At 41.7% G+C, this 18700-nt stretch overlaps 1 protein-coding gene across 1 annotated transcript; it reads left to right on the top strand.

The window, feature by feature from the left end:
* Window positions 1-223: 223 nt before the first annotated feature.
* LOC133976770 (electrogenic sodium bicarbonate cotransporter 4-like) lies at window positions 224-17910 on the top strand (the record flags this gene model as incomplete). The annotated part of the gene is made up of 10 exons (XM_062414969.1): window positions 224-337; window positions 618-731; window positions 1665-1826; window positions 2579-2757; window positions 2865-2937; window positions 5028-5096; window positions 5905-6084; window positions 7762-7926; window positions 13344-13396; window positions 17607-17910. Coding segments are annotated over 10 exons (1413 nt in total), but the record flags the coding sequence as incomplete, so codon positions are not given.
* Between the last annotated feature and the right edge of the window lie 790 nt (window positions 17911-18700).

Below are 18700 nucleotides of genomic sequence, written 5' to 3'. Positions count from 1 at the left end.
CGACAACAGGAGGGTTAATGGGATTTGCTGAGAAATACTGAATACCCCCCTTACTCATTTTTTTAAAACCACAGAATATGTGCATGAAATGAAAGCTTCATCTTGTTCCCTCCTCTTGACCCAAACCTCTACCTTAAAAAACCTCCGTTACCCTTACCTGAATGTCCTCTCCCATGTTCTCTCCTCCTCCTCCTCTGCCTCCTCTCCCTGTTTGCGCTCCCAGATCCGAAAATTCATCAGCGACTTTTCCATCATCATTTCCATCCTGCTCTTCTGTGGGTTGGACCTCCTGCTGGAGCTAGAGACCCCCAAACTGCACGTTCCCACTGAGATCAAGGTCCACGTCTTCCCTCAGTACCTCCTTTCATCTTTCCCCGACTTCTTATGTCACTGCTCAGATGCATTTCTCTCCTCTAGGATGTCGTTTTTAGTCACTTTTAACCAGAAATTAGATTTTTTTGTGTGTGTGTGTGTGATTTATTAATAACGTAATAATTATTTTGAAGAGTCTCTCTTCTTTTTGTCTTGTCATCCTCCTTCCTTCCTCCTGTACGTTTATGTCTCTCTCTTTCTCTGTCGTACTACACGTCTCTTCTTCTTCTTTTCTGTGTGTGTAGCTGAGGAAGCTAATCAGTGATTTTGCCATCTTCATGTCAATCATGTCCTTTGTGGGTCTGGATATGTTGGTCGGGTTAGACACACCCAAACTAATCGTTCCAACTGAGCTCAAGGTATTTGATTTCTCACTAAATCATGTGTGTGTTTATACCATGAATACGCTCGCATATATCATACGACTCCCCTTCTGCATGTTTATGTGTTTGTTTGTGTGTTTATTTTAGCAGTGGTGGAAAATAAGTAAGTACATTTACTCCAGAACTGCACTTAACCCTCCTTTTGTCCTCAGGTCAAGGAAGAAAGGAAGGAAAGAAGGGTGGAAGGGAGGAAAGAAGGAAGGAAGGAATGAGGAAGGAAAGGAGTAAGGAGGGAGGGAGGGAGGGAGGGAGGAAAAGGGGAAGGAAGTAAGGAGAGAAGGAAGGGAGGAAGGAAAGGAGGAAGGAAGTAAGGAGAGAAGGAAGGGAGGAAGGAAAGGAGGAAGGGAGGAAGGAAGGAAGGAAGGAAGGAAGGAAGGAAGGAAGGAAGGAAGGAAGGAAGGATGGAAGGAAGTGAGGAAGGAAAGGTGGAAAGAGGGACAGGAGGAAGGAAGGAAGGAAGGAAGGAAAGGAAAGGAGTTAGGAGGGAGGGAGGAAAGGAGGAAGGAAGTAAGGAGAGAAGGAAGGGAGGAAGGAAAGGAGGAAGGGAGGAAGGAAGGAAGGAAGGAAGGAAGGAAGTGAGGAAAGAAGTATAGAAGGAGGAGGGAGCAAAGAAAGAGGGAAGGAGGGGAAGAACGAAGGAAAAATTAAAAAAAAAGAGGGAGGAAGGAAGGAAAGAAGGAAGGAAGGAAGGAAGGAAAGAAGGAACAGTCAAAAGAGACGGGTCATTTTGACCCGGGAGGACAACAGGAGGGTTAAATAAATAATCTAAATATTTCTTCCACCACTGCATAAGTAGTTAGTATGTTTAGATGTTTTCGTGCTGCCATTATCAGTGTGTAAGTTGGATGTAAGCTGTTGACCTGTTCTGTGTATTTAAACATGATTATAATGTGTGTATGTATGATGCAGCCCACTCGTTCTGACCGTGGCTGGATAATTATGCCGTTTGGTAAGAACCCCTGGTGGTGGTACGTGGCCAGCTTTGTTCCCGCTCTGCTGGTCACTATCCTCATCTTCATGGACCAGCAGATCAGCGCCGTCATCGTCAACCGCAAGGAAAACAAGCTGAAGGTCTGAAAAACGGCCATTTCTTCAATAGATGAAGTTTAGTTAACCCTCTTGTTGTCCTCAGGTCAAGGAAGGACAGGAGGAAGGAAGGAAGGAAGGAAGGGAGGGAGTAAAGAAGGAAGGAAGGAATGAGGAAGGAAAGGAGTAAGGAGGGAGGGAGGAAAAGAGGAAGGACGTAAGGAGAGAAGGAAGGGAGGAAGGAAATGATGAAGGAAGGAAGGAAGTGAGGAAAGAAGGAAGGGAGGAAGGAAAGGTGAAAGGAGGGACAGGAGGAAGGAAGGATGGAAGGAAGGCAGGAAGGAAGGAAGGAAGGAAGGAAAGGAAAGTAAAGGAGTAAGGAGGGAGGGAGGAAGGAAAAGAGGAAGGAAGTAAGGAGAGAAGGAAGGGAGGAAGGAAAGGAGGAAGGAAGGAAGTGAGGAAAGAAGTATGGAAGGAGGAAGGAGGAAAGAAAGAGGGAAGAATGGGAAGAACGAAGGAAAAATTAAAGAAAGAGGGAGGAAGGAAGGAAAGAAGGAAGGAAGGAAAGAAGGAACAGTCAAAAGAGATGGGGTCAATTTGACCCAGGAGGACAACAGGAGGGTTAACTTTACTCTAACTGACTATAGAAACAAGATACGTTTGTAAGATATATTTGATGTAGACCTCAAATACCAGCCAATAGTTGGTCAAAAAGAAACACAAGATTTTAGATAATTTCCTCAAATCCTTCAGCTGTGAATGTTTTGTCACCTGCTGTAATTTTGACACAATTGCAGAAAGGTTGCGGCTACCACTTGGACCTGTTCTGGGTGGGAGTCCTGATGGCTGTGTGCTCCTTCATGGGTTTACCCTGGTACGTAGCAGCTACCGTCATCTCCATCGCCCACATCGACTCTCTGAAGATGGAGAGTGAATCCAGCGCTCCCGGAGAGCAGCCCCAGTTCCTTGGAGTCAGGTAAGAGTGTCCTGACACTGTGTATATATATATGTGTGTGTGTGTGTGTGTGTGGATATTTTACACTGTATGCATTCATAATATATTGTGTGATTCTTCATATTTAGGGAGCAGAGGTTGACGGGCATTTTGGTGTTCGTTCTGACCGGACTCTCAGTCTTCCTCGCTCCTGTTCTCCAGGTTAGTTAGCAGATGAGCAGTGAATGTTGCTGTAATCTCTGCAGTCTAAAAATGTTCAGTCCTCTGTCCTACCTTCATCACAGAGATGTCTGAACTAGTCCCAACCCTCATTTCACCAATGGGCTTTCTTCTTTTATCAAGACATGATGTTTAACCTGCAATCCCTTAGCAAAAAGTCGTTTATTCAAGTGTATTATGAGTATACTTATTTTATACTAAAACTGAGGCAGTATACTTGAAGTTTACTTTTTATATACTATATTTTATATACTTAAGAATAGTATAGTGAAGTATACTTGGCTTATACTGAAAAGTATAAAGAAAAGTCTAAGACTAAGTACATTAATACTAAAACTTACACTTATACTTTATTACTAAAGCTTATAAATGTGCTTGTACTTTAGTATACTTTTTACTTCTTTCGGCCACAAAGTACTAATACTTAGTATATCATGATCCAAGTACAGAATAAGGTCAAGTCATTGACTCGTGCTTACATTTAATTTAGCAGAATAAAAATGTTTTTCACTACACACATTAGCTTTGAGGTATTACCCCTGTTATAAAACTTATATGTTCAAGATCATATAGTATATAACTAGTGCAATGGCAGTATATAGAAGAGTGTACTTGTGCTATACTTTTAGTATACTTCAATAAACTAAAATGTGGACTAGAAGTATATACCTAGTACACTAGTAGTATATAGATGAGTGTACTTGTTGTATACTTGAAAGTATACTTTTGTAAACTTAAAATGACCTTATAAAGTAAACTTAAAGTATACTTTAATAAACTTAGAAATGTTCCAATTTAGTCCGAAGAGGTATTAAATTAGTATACTTTCTAGTACACTACAAGTACATGGTCCGTAGTATACTTGCTATTAGGGATGTCCGATATTATCGCCCGTCCGATATTATCGGCTGATATTCACTTAAAAATGTAAAATCGGGAAATATCGGTATCGGGTTTTTATAACCAATATTTGTTCTGTAGGCTTCAGCATTTCCAAGCCTGCATGAACGCAGCATGGGACGTTTACCGGCGCGCGCTTGATGACGTATAACAACAACAACGAGCTAGACTCGTGGGTTGCTAACCGTGGCTAACAAGTTAATAGCGTCCACCGCCATGTACACGAACACACAAACAGAAACGAGGTTTACCTCCTCGTTGTCATTTTCTCTGTTATGCTTTCGGCGAGTCGCCCCTGTGACGTCACCGTCAGAGTCCGGTGGGTCTCTGCTATGGAAACACAACAGCTGAGAGGACCGAGTGAGAGGACGTTCCTATAAAAAAGGTCCCGCCTCCAGAAACTGCAAAGCAGCATAATAAATATGGCAGTGCCATATTGGCACTTTTTTCCATAACTTAAGTTGAAGTTGTTCTCTTATTTTGCACAGACAGTGTTTACATTTGGAAAGCCATGTTGCATTTATGTATGCATCCAGTGGGTCCTCACAATAAAATTAGGCATAATGTGTTAATTCAACAGTAGGAGATATGTTATGTTGTTAACTAATAGTTTTGGTTTAAAAAGCCTGCAAATATCGGTATCGGGTGATATCGGTATCGGAAATTAAGAGTTGGGGAATATCGGAATATCAGATATCGGCAGAAAAGTCAATTTTGAGCATCCATACTTGCTATACTTATATTTACACTCAAGCATACTTAATAAAATGCACTTCAAGTATACTACTTTTTGCTAAGGGATAATCTGTAGATTAAAGGGGAAATGGTGTTTGTTAAACACAGCAAAAAACTAAAATATTAAATAAAAAATGATATTAAACAACAACAACAACAAAAAGTACCATCCTTATCTAAATGTACAGAGTGAAAAACACAACAAGTTATTTTGTGTTATTTCAGGTGTCAGTGGGATATAAAGACACATTATCATAATAACACAGTCAAAAGTTCAACATATTAATACACTTTTAACATTTTGAAATGCCAGATCTGAGGAAATATTGCTATATAATGCCATTTGTCTCTCCATCAGTTTATTTTACTTTACACTTCTTTATTTACACCTGTAAAGTTTCAGTTACATCTTTTTAACAGCTGTTTGTTTCCTGCAGTACATCCCGATGCCGGTCCTCTATGGAGTGTTCCTCTACATGGGAGTCGCCTCACTAAGCGGCATCCAGGTAGATTAAAGATGGCTGTCAGATTTTATGGTGAAAATGTTGCTACCACTTTACAATAAGGCTCCCCTTATAAAGGCTTTGTGAATGGTTTATAATTGGCTTGTTTGTTAGATTGTGAACCCATTTGTAACCCTCCTGTCGTCCTCCCGGGTCAAATTGACCCCATCTCTTTTGACTGTTCCTTCTTTCCTTCCTTCCTCTTTTCCTCCCTCCCTCCCTCCCTCCTTACTCCTTTCCTTCCTTCCTTCCTTCCTTCCTTCCTTCCTTCCTTCCTTCCTTCCTTCCTTCCTTCCTTCCTCCCTTCCTTCCTTTCTTCCTTCCTTTCTTTCTTCCTTCTTTCCTCCCTTCCTTCCTTCCTTCCTCCTGTCCCTCCTTCCACCTTTCCTTCCTCCCTTCCTTCTTTCCTCACTAACTTCCTTCCTTCCTTCCTTCCTTCCTCATTTCCTTCCTCCCTTCCTTTCTTACTCCTTTCCTTCCTCGTTCCTTCCTTCCATCTTTCCTCACTTACTTCCTTCCTTCCTTCCCTCCTTCCTAATTTCCTTCCTCCTTCCTTCTCTCCTTACTTCCTTCCTCTTTTCCTCCCTCCCTCCTTACTCCTTTCCTTCCTCATTCTTTCCTTCCTTCTTTCCTCCCTTCCTTCCGTCCTTCCTTCCTCCCCTTCCTCCTGTACTTCCTTGACCTGAGGACAACAGGAGGGCTAATCATGATCCCATATTTATCTGCATTGCTAAATCTCAGATTGGATTCTTAGTATAATCGTACAATCACTTTTAAACATTTGAGACCTCTTCTGTATTTTCTGTCTCAGTTCTGGGAGCGTATCAAGCTGTGTCTGATGCCGGCCAAACACCAGCCAGACTTCTCCTTCCTGCGTCACGTTCCTCTGAGGCGCGTCCATCTTTTCACGCTGGTCCAGATCCTCTGCCTGGCTGTCCTCTGGATCCTGAAGTCAACCTTCCTGGCCATCATCTTCAGTAATGGTGAGTGTGTCTGCGACCGGGTGTGACTGAATATCTTATCTTTGTTTTTCTATTTGCGGTATTTATCAATGCTTCAGACATTAATCTAAGGGTTGTTTTTTTTAACCCTCCTGTTGTCTTCGAGTTAAGGAAGGAAGGGAGGAAGAAAGGAGGAAGGAAGGGAAGAAGAAGGAAGGAAGAAGGAAAGAAGGGAGGGAGGAAGGGAGGAAGAAGGAAGGAAAGGAGTAAGGAAGGGAAGGAAGGGAGGAAGAAGGAAGGAAGGAAGAAGGAAAGAAGGGAGGGAGGAAGTGAGGAAGAAGGAAGGAAAGGAGTAAGGAAGGGAAGGAGGAAGGGAGGAGGGAGGGAAGGAAGGAAGGGAGGAAAGGAAGGAAGGAAGTACGGACGGAGGAAAGAAAGAAGGAAGGTAGGAGGGAGGGAGGAAAAAAGGAAGGAGGGAGGGAGAAGGGAAAAGAGGAAAGGAGGAAGGAAGGAAAGAAGGACAGAGGAAAGAAGGAAGGGAGGGGGAGGAAAGAAAGAGAGAAGGAGGGAGGAAAGATGGAATGGAGGAAGGAAAGGAAGGAAGGAAGGAGGGAGGAAGGGAGGAAGGGAGGAAAGGAAGGAAAGAAGGAGGGAGGGAGGAAGGAAGGAGGGAAGGAAAGAAGGAGGGAGAGAGGAAGGAAGGACAGAAGGAAGGAATGAGGATCCTCATAGTTACATGATATTAAATATGAGGACCAGCTCGGTTTAGACATACAGTCAGCTGTTTAGGGGGGAAATGGTAGCCTGTAAAATCACATTCATTGCATTTGGGTAGTATTAACCCTTACATACTGTTCATATTCTGACTTATAATAACATCAATTCACATTAATACATTTTTGATTCATCCTTCTGTAAATGGGAAAAAACCCATTTACAATCACTATTTTATGATCAGGAAAAACATTGTATAGAATATGAAGAATACAACATATTTTAATGCTGATTCTTGAACCTTTTTTAATAAACATTGGTTAAATTTGTACATTTGCATATATAAAAATGTGTATCAGCTGCACAAATATTTAAAAAAGATGCATTTTATTTCCATTTTTGTATATTTAGGGTCACATTAGGAAAGTCTGCCTTTGGCAGTTTTTTGCTACGGATGTATAACATGCTGTATGTCCATGTTAAATGGTTTAGTTGACGCTATGGAGCCTTGAGAGCACACTTTGACTTCACTTTCACTTGATCTTTGACTGTGTTTGCTGGTACATGCTTATTAGTCTTGCTGTGCTTACTATGCTTGTGTACTATATTTTTATTGTGTACTTAAAGAAGAAAATCTTCAGTTAAAGATTAAAACGTCTGCCTTGACCGGTTGGAGTTGCAATTTGAAAAACACAAATTTCAAAAGGCATTTTTTATTTTTTGTCATGGTGAGGGGCATAATGACTTGTTTAAGACTCGAAACACAATGTTTTGGCTTGGACTTGACTTGGGCCTTTATAGCAGGACTTTCAGGAGCATGATGGTGACTTGATGAACTTCATGCAGACTGTTGATATGGACTGTGCACATTTCCAGCACCTTGACTTTAGGTTTTAATAAAATAATCTTTGTATAATACACTATTTTCTGTTCTGAAGGCAAACAAGAACCTTTCTCACAGCTTCTTATAACTCCTATTTGTCGAGGGTTAACTTCTTTTCCACTGTTTCCAGATTTTGGGTCTGATGGTTGTCCGGAAACTGCTTGATCTGATGTTCTCACAACACGACCTGGCCTGGCTGGATGACATCCTGCCAGACAAAGACAAGAAGAAGAAGGAGGATGAAAAGAGGAAGAAGAAAGAGAAGAGGGTGGTCGAGCCAGAGAGCGACGAGGAGGTGAGGAGGGAAATGTCTTTAAACGAGTAATTAAATGCACACGCAGATACTACTGGGGGGGGGTTTACTGTCTATTTAAACGTGTGTCGCTCCATCTGTCGTGGTTGTGTCGCTCCTGGGTTTGTTTTCGCTGACTAATATTGTGTGTTTCTTCCTCTCTGTCCCACAGTGCTGCTGAAAAGGCACTGTATAACACTTACTACAGTCTTTTTGTGTGTCCGTGCTCCTTTTTAGTGTATCTGTCAACCTCTCCCACTGTGCTCCAACACTTTAGAAACACTCTGACAGCATCTGTGTGCTCACTTACTTTATATATCCTCACTGGCAGTGTTTCTACTGATGATTGTGGTAGAAGGATGAAGCTGGGTTGAATCTATATTTTCTGTCAACCAATCCCAAGAGAATACCAAAACCAACTATAGGTGTGTTTCTATCAACCTGTTTTTATTCATATTTCCAATTTGTGCTTAAAAATACTTGAGCGGAAATGCCTGAAAATTCGTACAAATATCGACATATTTCAAAAAAGGTTTTAAGATTGGGTGAGGTGTAAAAATAAGTAAGGAAAGGAGGGAGGAAGGGAGGAAGGAAGGAAGGAAAGAAGGACAGAGGAAAGAAGGAAGGGAGGAAGGTAGGGGGATGGAGGAAGGAAAGAAGGAATGGAGGAAAGAGAGAGGAAGGAAAGGAATGGAGGAAAGAGAGAGGAAGGAAAGAGAGAGAGAAGGGGGAGGAAGGACAGGCGGAAGGAAGGAAGGAGGAAGGGAGGAAGGTAGGGGGATGGAGGAAGGAAAGAAAGAAGGGAAGAAAGAGAAAAGGAGGGAGGAAGGACAGACGGTTGAAGGAAGGGAGGAAAGGAAGGAAAGAAGGGAGGAAAGAAAGAACTGTCAAAACAGACGGGGTCAATTTGACCCGGGAGGACGACACGAATGTTAAATGGTCAATAAACTCCATTTACATTGGCTTTGTAGTCTTCTGACCACTCAAAGCACTTTTTTTACACTACAAGTCACATTAATTAGGTAGTAATTTCGGCACCTTAGGACACTTCAATATGTAGAGTGGAGAAATCGGGAATGAAACCGCTGATCTTTGAGTTGATGACCTGCTTTACAAAATTAGCCCCACCAGATGTTTATATTGATGAACCAACTCCTAAGATCTGTGAAATTGCAGTGAATTTATATTTTGTACATTTGTTTTTTTTTAAATACACTAAATTTGGATGCAATCTTGGTTAATTTGTTTGTCCATCTCTCAATACTTTCAATTTAATATTATTTTTTGACACATAAGCATCAATGACAGTTGGTCAGTCCACCACTTTAGTCCAGCCTGAAATATATCACCAACTATTTGATGGATTAAGATGAAATTGTATTCAGTCGTTCTTGTTCTCCAGAAGAAGAATCCTACTAACTTTGGAGATCTTCTGACTTTCCCTCTAGTGCCACCATGACGTTAATCTCAATAACTGTTGGATGATTTGCTGTGAAATGTGATTCAGACATCCATGTGCCTTAACCCTCCTGCTGTCTTCAGGTCAAGGAAGGACAGGAGGAAGGAAGGAAGGAAGGAAGGAAGGAAGGAATAAAGAAAGAAAGAAAGAAAGAAAGAAAGAAAGGAAGGAAGGAAGGGAAGGAGGAAAGAAGGAAGGAAGGAAGGAATGAGGAAGGAAAGGAGTAAGGAGGGAGGGAGGGAGGAAAATAGGAAGGAAGAAGGGAGAGAAGGAAGGGAGGAAGCAAATGAGGAAGGAAGGTAGGAAGGAAGGTAGGAAGTGAGGAAAGAAGGAAGGGAGGAAGGAAAGATGGAAGGAGGGACAGGAGGAAGGAAGGAAGGAAGGAAGGAAGGAAGGAAGGAAGGAAGGAAGGAAGGAAGGAAGGAAGGAAGGAAAGGAGTAAGGAGGGAAGGAGGGAGGAAAAGAGGAAGGAAGTAAGGAGAGAAGGAAGGGAGGAAGGAAAAGAGGAAGGAAGGAAGGAAGGAAGTGAGGAAGTGAGGAAAGAAGTATGAAAGGAGGAGGGAACAAAGAAAGAGGGAAGGAGGGGAAGAAAGAAGGAAAAATTAAAGAAAGAGCAAGGCATGAAGGAAAGAAGGAATGAAGGAAAGAAGGAACAGTCAAAAGAGATGGGATCAGACTCGGGAGGACAACAGGAGGGTTAAGGATCAACTGTAGTAACTTTGGTGATTATCCAACATTTCATTCAGCACAATAATCAGGTCAAAATCTGAATGTTTCCAACACTTTAGTTTGTGACCAAATATATGTTTTTAACAAGCGTAACTCAAACAGGAGGACATAGTACAATTGTTTGGGGATTATTTTCAGCCACAGATGAATCCACATTTGGTGCTCTAGTGTATGAGACGCCAAAGTGGACAGAAGCAAAAGAAGAAGATGGTGATACACATGCAAGAGAGACCTAGTTATGCAAAAGAGGTTGAACTGCCCTTTAGAGCACGAGAGAGACTGAGTTATAAAGAATGATTTCTTCAAATGGAAGGGCCTTCAAAATGAGAGTTTCCTACTTCCCTTTTTGCCAGCAGGTTAACAGCCTCATCTTGTTATGAAAATGTTGAGTTACCATAAATTTAAATTAACATAAAGCATCATATCTATTTTCCAAATTCAAAGAATGAGTTTGATTTTAGTTTAATTGTCTGTAAATTATCTGAACATCTCCCAATGCTTAAACTCCCTATCTTAATAAGTCTACCTGTTTAACCCTCCTGTTGTCCTCGAGTCAAGGAAGGAAGGGAGGGAGGAAGAAGGAAGGAAAGGAGGGAGGGAGAGAGGAAGGAAGGAAAGGAGGGAAGGAAGTAAGGAAGGAATGAAGGAAATGAGGGAGGAAGGAAGGTAGGAGGGAGGGAGGAAAGAAGGAAGGAAGGAGGGAGGGAGAAAGGAAAAGAGGAAAGGAGGAAGGAAAGGAGGGAGGAAGGAAGGAAAGGAGGGAGGAAGGAAGCTAGGAGGTAGGGAGGAAAGAAGGAAGGAGGGAGGGAGGGAGAAAGGAAAAGCGGAAGGAAGGAAGGAAGGAAGGAAGGAAGGAAGGAAAGAAGGAAGGGAGGAAGGTAGAGGGGATGTAAGAAAGAAAAAGAAGGGAGGGAGGAAGGAAGGAAGGAAGGAAGGAAGGAAGGAAGGAAGGAAGGAAGGAAGGGGGATGGAGGAAGGAAGGGAGGAAAGAGAGAGGAAGGAACGAAAGAGAGAAGGAGGGAGGGAGGGAGGACAGACGGAAGGAAGGAAGGGAGGAAAGAAGGAACAGTTCAAACAGACGGGGTCAATTTGACCAGGGAGGACGACACAAAGGTTAAATTAAACCAACTTCAACATCTTTCGCGCAACTTCAACATCTTCTATCCACTTTGAGTCAAAATAAACTACAATGTGCATGTTCATAATGAAGGAAGTGTTTTTAATCATTTTTGGAAAACAATAAAGGAATAAGATATATCAGCCTTTAATACACACATAATATTTGTTAGTAGATCAGTTCATTGTTGGTTGAGATTTTTTGACTATAAGAAAAATATAGAAAATCTCCTGTTTCACCCTTTAAGATCCCAGTTTGTCCAGCATGCCGACCCCCCCTCCCCTCTTTGTGCCTCTCAGCCCCGCAGCTCTGCCCCCCCTCCTGTGCAGATTCCCATGGAGGCCATAGAGCCACACACAGAGCCAGACCCCACCCAAGATAACCCCCCCACCCAAAACCAAACCTCTGACTGTGAGTACACCGAAGCTCCCACCTCTTGTGTTTGTTTAATGTGGGTTTTTTTTATGTTCATGTAGGGCTGGGCGATTATGGCAACAATCAAAATCACGATTAATTGAACTTTTAACCTTGATTACGATTAATGAACGATTATCTCCACCTTTGATGAACAATTATGTATTTTCACAGTTTATTTTGTTTTGTATTTTACACTGCTGCCCTCACACATGAGTATCTTTAGGGAGTGAAAATAATGCTGTTTTAACCCCCCTGTTGTAGGAAGGAAGGAAGGAAGGAAGGAAGGAAGGGAAGAAAGGAGGGAGGAAGGAAGGAGGGAAGGAAGGAAGGAAGGAAGGAAGGAAGGAAGGAAGGAAGGAGGAAAGAAGGAAGGGAGGAAGGAAAGGAAGGAAGGGAGGAAGAAGGAAGGAAAGGAGGGAGGGAGGAAGGAAGGAAGGAAGGGAGGAAAGGAGGGAAGGAAAGGAGGGAAGGAAGGAAGGAAGGAAGGAAGGAAGGAAGGAAGGAAGGAAGGAAGGAGGGAGGGAGGAAAGAAGGAAGGGGGAAGGAAAGGAAGGAAGAATGGATGGAAGGGAGGAAGGAAAGGAGGGAGGGAGGAAGGAGGGAAGGAAAGAAGGAAGGATAGAGGGGCGAGGAAAGAAAGAAGGAAGGGAGGGAGGAAGGAAGGAAGGGAGGAAAGAAGGAAGGATGGACAGAGGGAAGGAAGAAAGGGAGCAAAGAAGGAACAGTCAAAACAGACAGGGTCAATTTGATGGTTAATGTCTAGTTCACTTGATTAGAATTATGTAAAGATCATGGTTTGGGTTCAAATGATCACTGGAGACAAGTTTTCAAATTCCTTAAAGATATGCAACCTTTACTGTCATGGCAACAGTGAACACCACGATTAATTGACATGAGCAAGATTAAGTCGATTAGAGTTTCTAAATGTCGGTTTTGATTATTTTTCGATTAATTGCCCAGCTCTATGTTCATGTCATTTACTGAATGTGGCAGATGTAGGGTGGATAGATGTTGCTTGTCATCCATATTTTCTTTTTTTTTTCTTAACCCTCCTGTTGTCCTCAGGTCAAGGAAGGACAGGAGGAAGGAAGGAAGGAAGGAAGGAAGGAAGGAAGGAAGGAAGGAAGGAAAGAAGGAAGGAAGGAAGGAAGGAAGGAAGGAAGGAAGGAAGGAAGGAAGGAAAGGAGTAAGGAGGGAGGGGAGGGGAGGAAAAGAGGAAGGAAGTAAGGAGAGAAGGAAGGGAGGAAGGAAGGAACGGAGAACGAAAGGTTGAAGGAGGGACAGGAGGAAGGAAGGAAGGAATGAAAGAAGGAAGGAAGGAAGGAAGGAAGGAAAGGAGTAAGGAGGGAGGGAGGGAGGAAAAGAGGAAGGAAGTAAGGAGAGAAGGAAGGGAGGAAGGAAAGGAGGAAGGGAGGAAGTAAGGAAGGAAGTGAGGAAAGAAGTATGCAAGGAGGAGGAAGCAAAGAAAGAGGGAAGGAGGGCAAGAACGAACGAAAAATTAAAGAAAGAGGGAGGAAGGAAGGAAAGAAGGAAGGAAGGAAAGAAGGAACAGTCAAAAGAGATGGGGTCAATTTGACCTGGGAGGACAACAGGAGGGTTAATTAATAAGTGGATACTTTGACATGCACTTAATATGAAATGAAATGTTCTGTGTGTGTGTGTGTGTGTGTGGTGTGTGTGTGTGTGGTTCTCTTACAGGAGCTGAACCCGTACTCAACAGTCACGTCCGATCAAAATGAACTAGACCGCAGGTACTGTGTGCTGAAACTGCACGTGCCCTACAGTGATCTGATGCTCTCACCTGACACTAACTCTGGCTGGGACCACACTGTCACTTTCCAGTCAACTCTACACATAAAAAACAACAACACAGAAACACACTTTATTTGAGTTTTGAGTTTTTTTTCCAGTTCTCAGCTGCTGCATCACTTGTATTTATATGTGTTAGATATTTTATTTTCAAATGCAGTTTTCGGTGTGTATAGGTGTGTTTTAAACACTGCAGGCGGGGTAGATGTGGGTCATTTTGTGCACTTGCAGAAAGAGAGAGAGAGAGAGAGAGAGAGAGAGAGAGAGAGAGAGAGAGAGAGAGAGAGAGAGAGAGAGAGAGGAGAGAGAGAGTACTGTTTACAATGCAGTGCATGAGAGCATGTAATTGATATATTTGTACATATTGTGTTTAATTCAGTTGCCAGATAAAAATTTAGGGGTTTATCCTTTAATTCAACAACAATAACCTTCCTACTGTTAATGTATTTTAATCACTTTAATCACTTAATCACTTAATCTTGGTATATCCACAGAAAGATTATTATTATAATTCTCACTTTTCTCTACTTAAGAATGTGTCTTTGTAAAAAAAATCAGATATTAGTTTCAGTTTGCAACCCTGTCTCCTAGAAATTATGTTTATATACTCGTACGTGATAATTTTGTTGTATTTAATGTAATTTCCTGGTGACGGGGTAGCTGTACAAAGACTCCACCCTTTTACAATCTGAATTTCAGGTTTGGGTGTTGGACTGTCATGTATCTGTACTATTTATTGTAATTATAGTTGTGTGATTGTGTTAGATGTGAGAGTGTGTTTACGACAGCAAAAATTAGGAGAGAGAAGAAGTTCAAACCCCAGGGAATCATGAGGCAGTGATTTTTTTGATATCTTTATTCTGTTATAAAGATTGTCTTAGAAAGCATTTAGGGTATTTTTCTTATTTTTTTCGAGGAGTCCTTCTCCTCTTGGCTAAATTGGGCCTTGATTCCCAAAAACAGCCATTTCTACTTCCCAAAGCAGTATTTACTGAAAACACTAATAGTAACTTTGTCTGTTTAACTGTATGTAAGCTGTGCTGATTAATTCTCTGCTGATTGACTAATAGTAGCAGCTCTACTGTAGCTATACATTAATAATACCTAAATCATAAAGTGTAAGCGTTGTAAACCAGACAAAGTATAAAGTTTTTGTACTTGGAGTCATTCAAAATGAGCAGTAGCAGCTTTCACCTCGTTATTCATGGTTGGACGCTGATTTTAAGAATCTAATGAGTTGCTTGAGACGTCGCTCCTGATCTCGTATTAAAGCTCAAATGAAGCAGTGATGGTTTCTATAAGCTGCATAAATATGCACGTCATCTACTGTGGTAATGTATTACAATAGACAGACTTTATGTAAGCATATGGAAAACAAAACAAGAACAATATATAAAAAGAACATATAGAAATAGAAGAAATTATTAAATCAGGCCAAAGTGAAGCTGTAACTTCCATTTTCTACTCCAGCAGCACTTTTATGTTTTCGTGGGTGTTTTCATGTCTGTGTTCACAAAGTAATCATATTTAACTTTACTAGAATCACAAAGGTTTGAACTTCTGATAGCAAATGCTGCAGTATCTTAAATATGTAAAAAAAAAAAAAAAAAATAGACGAAAAAGAACCTGAATGAGAGTTAAAGAAACTGGACAGAAAGTGACATCATGACTTCAGTTAGATCATTTACTTTCACACCTGCAAAACCAAAGAGAAACTATGCTTTGTGGTGTGTTTGTTAAGTTTAGTTTTCTTCTTCTCTAATCGAGACATCTCCACTTATTTTACAGTAAACATCCTTTAAAACAAACTAAAATGCTAAAAACATGTAGTTTGGGTTCCTTCTGCAGGTTCTGGAGCTTCTTAAGATGCTCTTTGCCTCATATAATTGCTTGATAATCTTTAATTATTGATAAGATTGTTTTTTTAATCTTGAGAAAGTTCCTAAAATGAAGTTTTATAACGATCTTCGCATTAAGAACATTTGGGGAGATGAGATCCTGATCATTGTGGTTTCCAGCAAAGTGAAGGAGAGCAGTTATGAATTCACGTTTAAAGGATAACAGCAGTGTGATTTTATTATTTGTACAATTATATTTAATATCTAACATGTCAGGAACCTGCTGACGTATTTTAATGGTGTGATGTGGATCCATCATCAGTCACTTTAAACTGTTTCCTATGTACGAGGTTATTCATCACAACAGGATTTTGGTTGTTTCTTTTGCCTCAGATACCAGTTTCTCTTTTAAATTGACTTCTTCTTAGTTTCTTCAGTGTGCAGTTTCCCTTCTTCTTCAGAGTCTTATTACTTAGGTTTACATCTCCTCCTTTACATCCTGTGTTCCTGCATGGCTGCTGTCTCTGTCATAAAGTCTGATCCTGTTTATATGCTTTACAGAAACCAGCACGTTATCCCTTTTCAGCAGATGATTGAAATGTGTGAAAATACTAAATAAACAAATACATGATAAAATATAAATAAGGACACTTGTTGGATGTTAACTCCAGACTCCAGAGGCTTTTGCACCAAAGACTTTTACATAATCTCCAGGTTCCTGCAGCGCTATTTTTAAAATGTACACAGAACTTGAGCTCATATTCCTCCTGAGACTTCTTGTTTCAACCTGCCACTTCCTCCCTGTTAGGTATTGCTCCACATCCTTTTTTCTCTCCTCTCTCACGTCATCAGCTTTCACCACCTGCCAGCGTGAGAAGCTTTATTCCTGTTAAGCTTGAAGAACAGCGCCCTCTTCAGTCATAATTTCACAAAAAATCTGCCTCCAAATATGAATGATTTTGATGTTTTCTTTTTAACCCTGCTATTGTCCTCCCGGGTCAAATTAACCTCATCTCTTTTGACCGTTCCTTATTTCCTTCCTTCCTTCTTTCCTTCCTTCCTCCCTCTTTCTTTAATTTTTCCTTCGTTCTTCCCCTCCTTCCCTCTTTCTTTGCTCCCTCCTCCTTCCATACTTCTTTCCTCACTTCCTCACTTGCTTCCTTCCTTCCTTCCTTCCTCATTTCCTTCCTCCCTTCCTTCTCTCCTTATTTCCTTCCTCTTTTCCTCCCTCCCTGCTTACTCCTTTCCTTTCCTTCCTTCCTTCCTTCTTTCCTCCCTTCCTTCCTTCCTTCTTTACTTCCTTCCTTCCTTCCTTCCTCCTGTCCCTCCTTCCACCTTTCCTTCCTTCCTTCCTTCTTTCCTCACTTCCTTCCTTCCTTCCTCCCTTCATTCTCTCCTTACTTCCTTCCTCTTTTCCTCCCTCCTTACTCCTTTCCTTCCTTCCTTCTTTCCTCCCTTTTTTCCTTCCTTCCTTCCTTCCTTCTTTCCTCCCTTCCTTCCTTCCTTCCTTCTTTACTTCCTTCCTTCCTTCCTCCTGTCCCTCCTTCCACCTTTCCTTCCTTCCTTCCTTCTTTCCTCACTTCCTTCCTTCCTTCCTCCCTTCCTTCTCTCCTTACTTCCTTCCTCTTTTCCTCCCTCCTTACTCCTTTCCTTCCTTCCTTCTTTCCTCCCTTTTTTCCTTCCTTCCTTCCTTCCTCCTGTCCCTCCTTCCACCTTTCCTTCTTTCCTCACTTCCTTCCTTCCTTCCTTCCTTCCTTCCTTACTTCCTTACTTCATTCCTCCTTTCCTTCTTCCCTTCCTTCTCTCCTTACTTCCTTCCTCTTTTCCTCCCTCCCTCCTTCCTTACTCCTTTCCTTTCCTTCCTTCCTTCCTTCCTTCCTTCCTTCTTTCCTCCCTTCTTTCCTTCCTTCCTTCCTTCCTCCTGTCCCTCCTTCCACCTTTCCTTCTTTCCTCACTTCCTTCCTTCCTTCCTTCCTTCCTTACTTCATTCCTCCTTTCCTTCTACCCTTCCTTCTCTCCTTACTTCCTTCCTCTTTTCCTCCCTCCCGCCCTCCTTACTCCTTTCCCTTCCTTCTTTCCTTCCTACCTTCCTTCCTCATTTCCTTCCTACCTTCCTTCCTCATTTCCTTCCTTACTTCCTTCCTCCTGTCCTTCCTTGACCCGGGAGGACAACAGCAGGGTTAAATGTAACACGCTGCACCGTCACACAGACCCATCACAAACTCTCCAGTTTGTTAAATGAACGTCTTGATGAATGTATGTTGAAGCTTCCACTGTTTGTTTTTTTTGAGCTTCACTCACTGCTGTTCCCCAGCATCACTCTGCACCTGAAGATCTCCTGCCCCCCCTCACCTGCCCACTCCCAGACGAGCCTCGCCCCAGGGGACGCTCCGTCACACCTACACCTGTCGCCGCCGCTGCGCCCGCCCGTGCCCCAGGTCAACATCCAGGTGGAGTCAGACTGCGAGGGGTCTGGCGTCTACTCCACGCGACATTACCTGTACCCCCCCAGCGACCCCCCCAGTGACCCGCCGCCACCTTTTGAAACACACAGAGACTTTCACAGAAAACGGCTGCATGCTCGCTTTAGTGACTCCTGTGCTGAGACCATCCTGTAGAGCAGCGGGGGTGTCAAACTCATTTTAGCCCAGTTTGAAGTGAGCCAAACCAGTTAAACCATTCCATATGATACATATATTATATCTTTACTATAATAAACCATCTGTTAATTGTGAAAAATGAGCAGTTTCAACAATATTATGTCTGTTTATTCAGATTATTTTGCACAGAAGCTGCTTGACAACATTCAGAGAGCAGAGAGAGTGTATTTTTTTTTAGGTTTTACACAACTACTATCACACAATATCATGTCCTATTTTACCTTAGATATGAAAATATAACATAGCAATAATGATTTAAATGTATTTTATTGAAACTGAAAATTACAAGAGCATAATGAAACCATAAAAAGCAATAAAATAAAACAATTTATAACATAACAATCTTTTTTAAACTATTAATTTTACATAAAGCCAAACATTTGTAACACCTATACACTAAAGTATAACGTTTTTAAATATTTTCAGTTTTGTGAATTTTGGGCCACTCGTCAAATTTCAGAGTAAAAAACATTTAGGGTGTTTTTACAAGCTGTCAAATGTTTTGTGTTGAATTATATTCTGGTCAGGATGTAAACAACGTCTGAAGCAGCAGAATTTTTTTTTATTACTTTTCTGTAATTTTTACACTTTGCAAAGTTATCCAGCAGGCAGGATCAGACCCTTTGGCGGACCGGTTCTGGCCCACGAGTCGTAGGTTTGACACCCTTGCTGTAGAGAGAGAGAGAAAAAGCTTTACTAGTGTGATCTTACATTACACACACACACACACACACACATGCACACACAC

This window comes from Scomber scombrus, unplaced genomic scaffold (genome assembly GCF_963691925.1).
Source record: "Scomber scombrus unplaced genomic scaffold, fScoSco1.1 SCAFFOLD_413, whole genome shotgun sequence".
Classification (NCBI taxonomy): Eukaryota; Metazoa; Chordata; class Actinopteri; order Scombriformes; family Scombridae; genus Scomber; species Scomber scombrus.
Note: the sequence above shows the minus strand (reverse complement) of the source record. Positions and strands in the feature narration are given on the sequence as shown.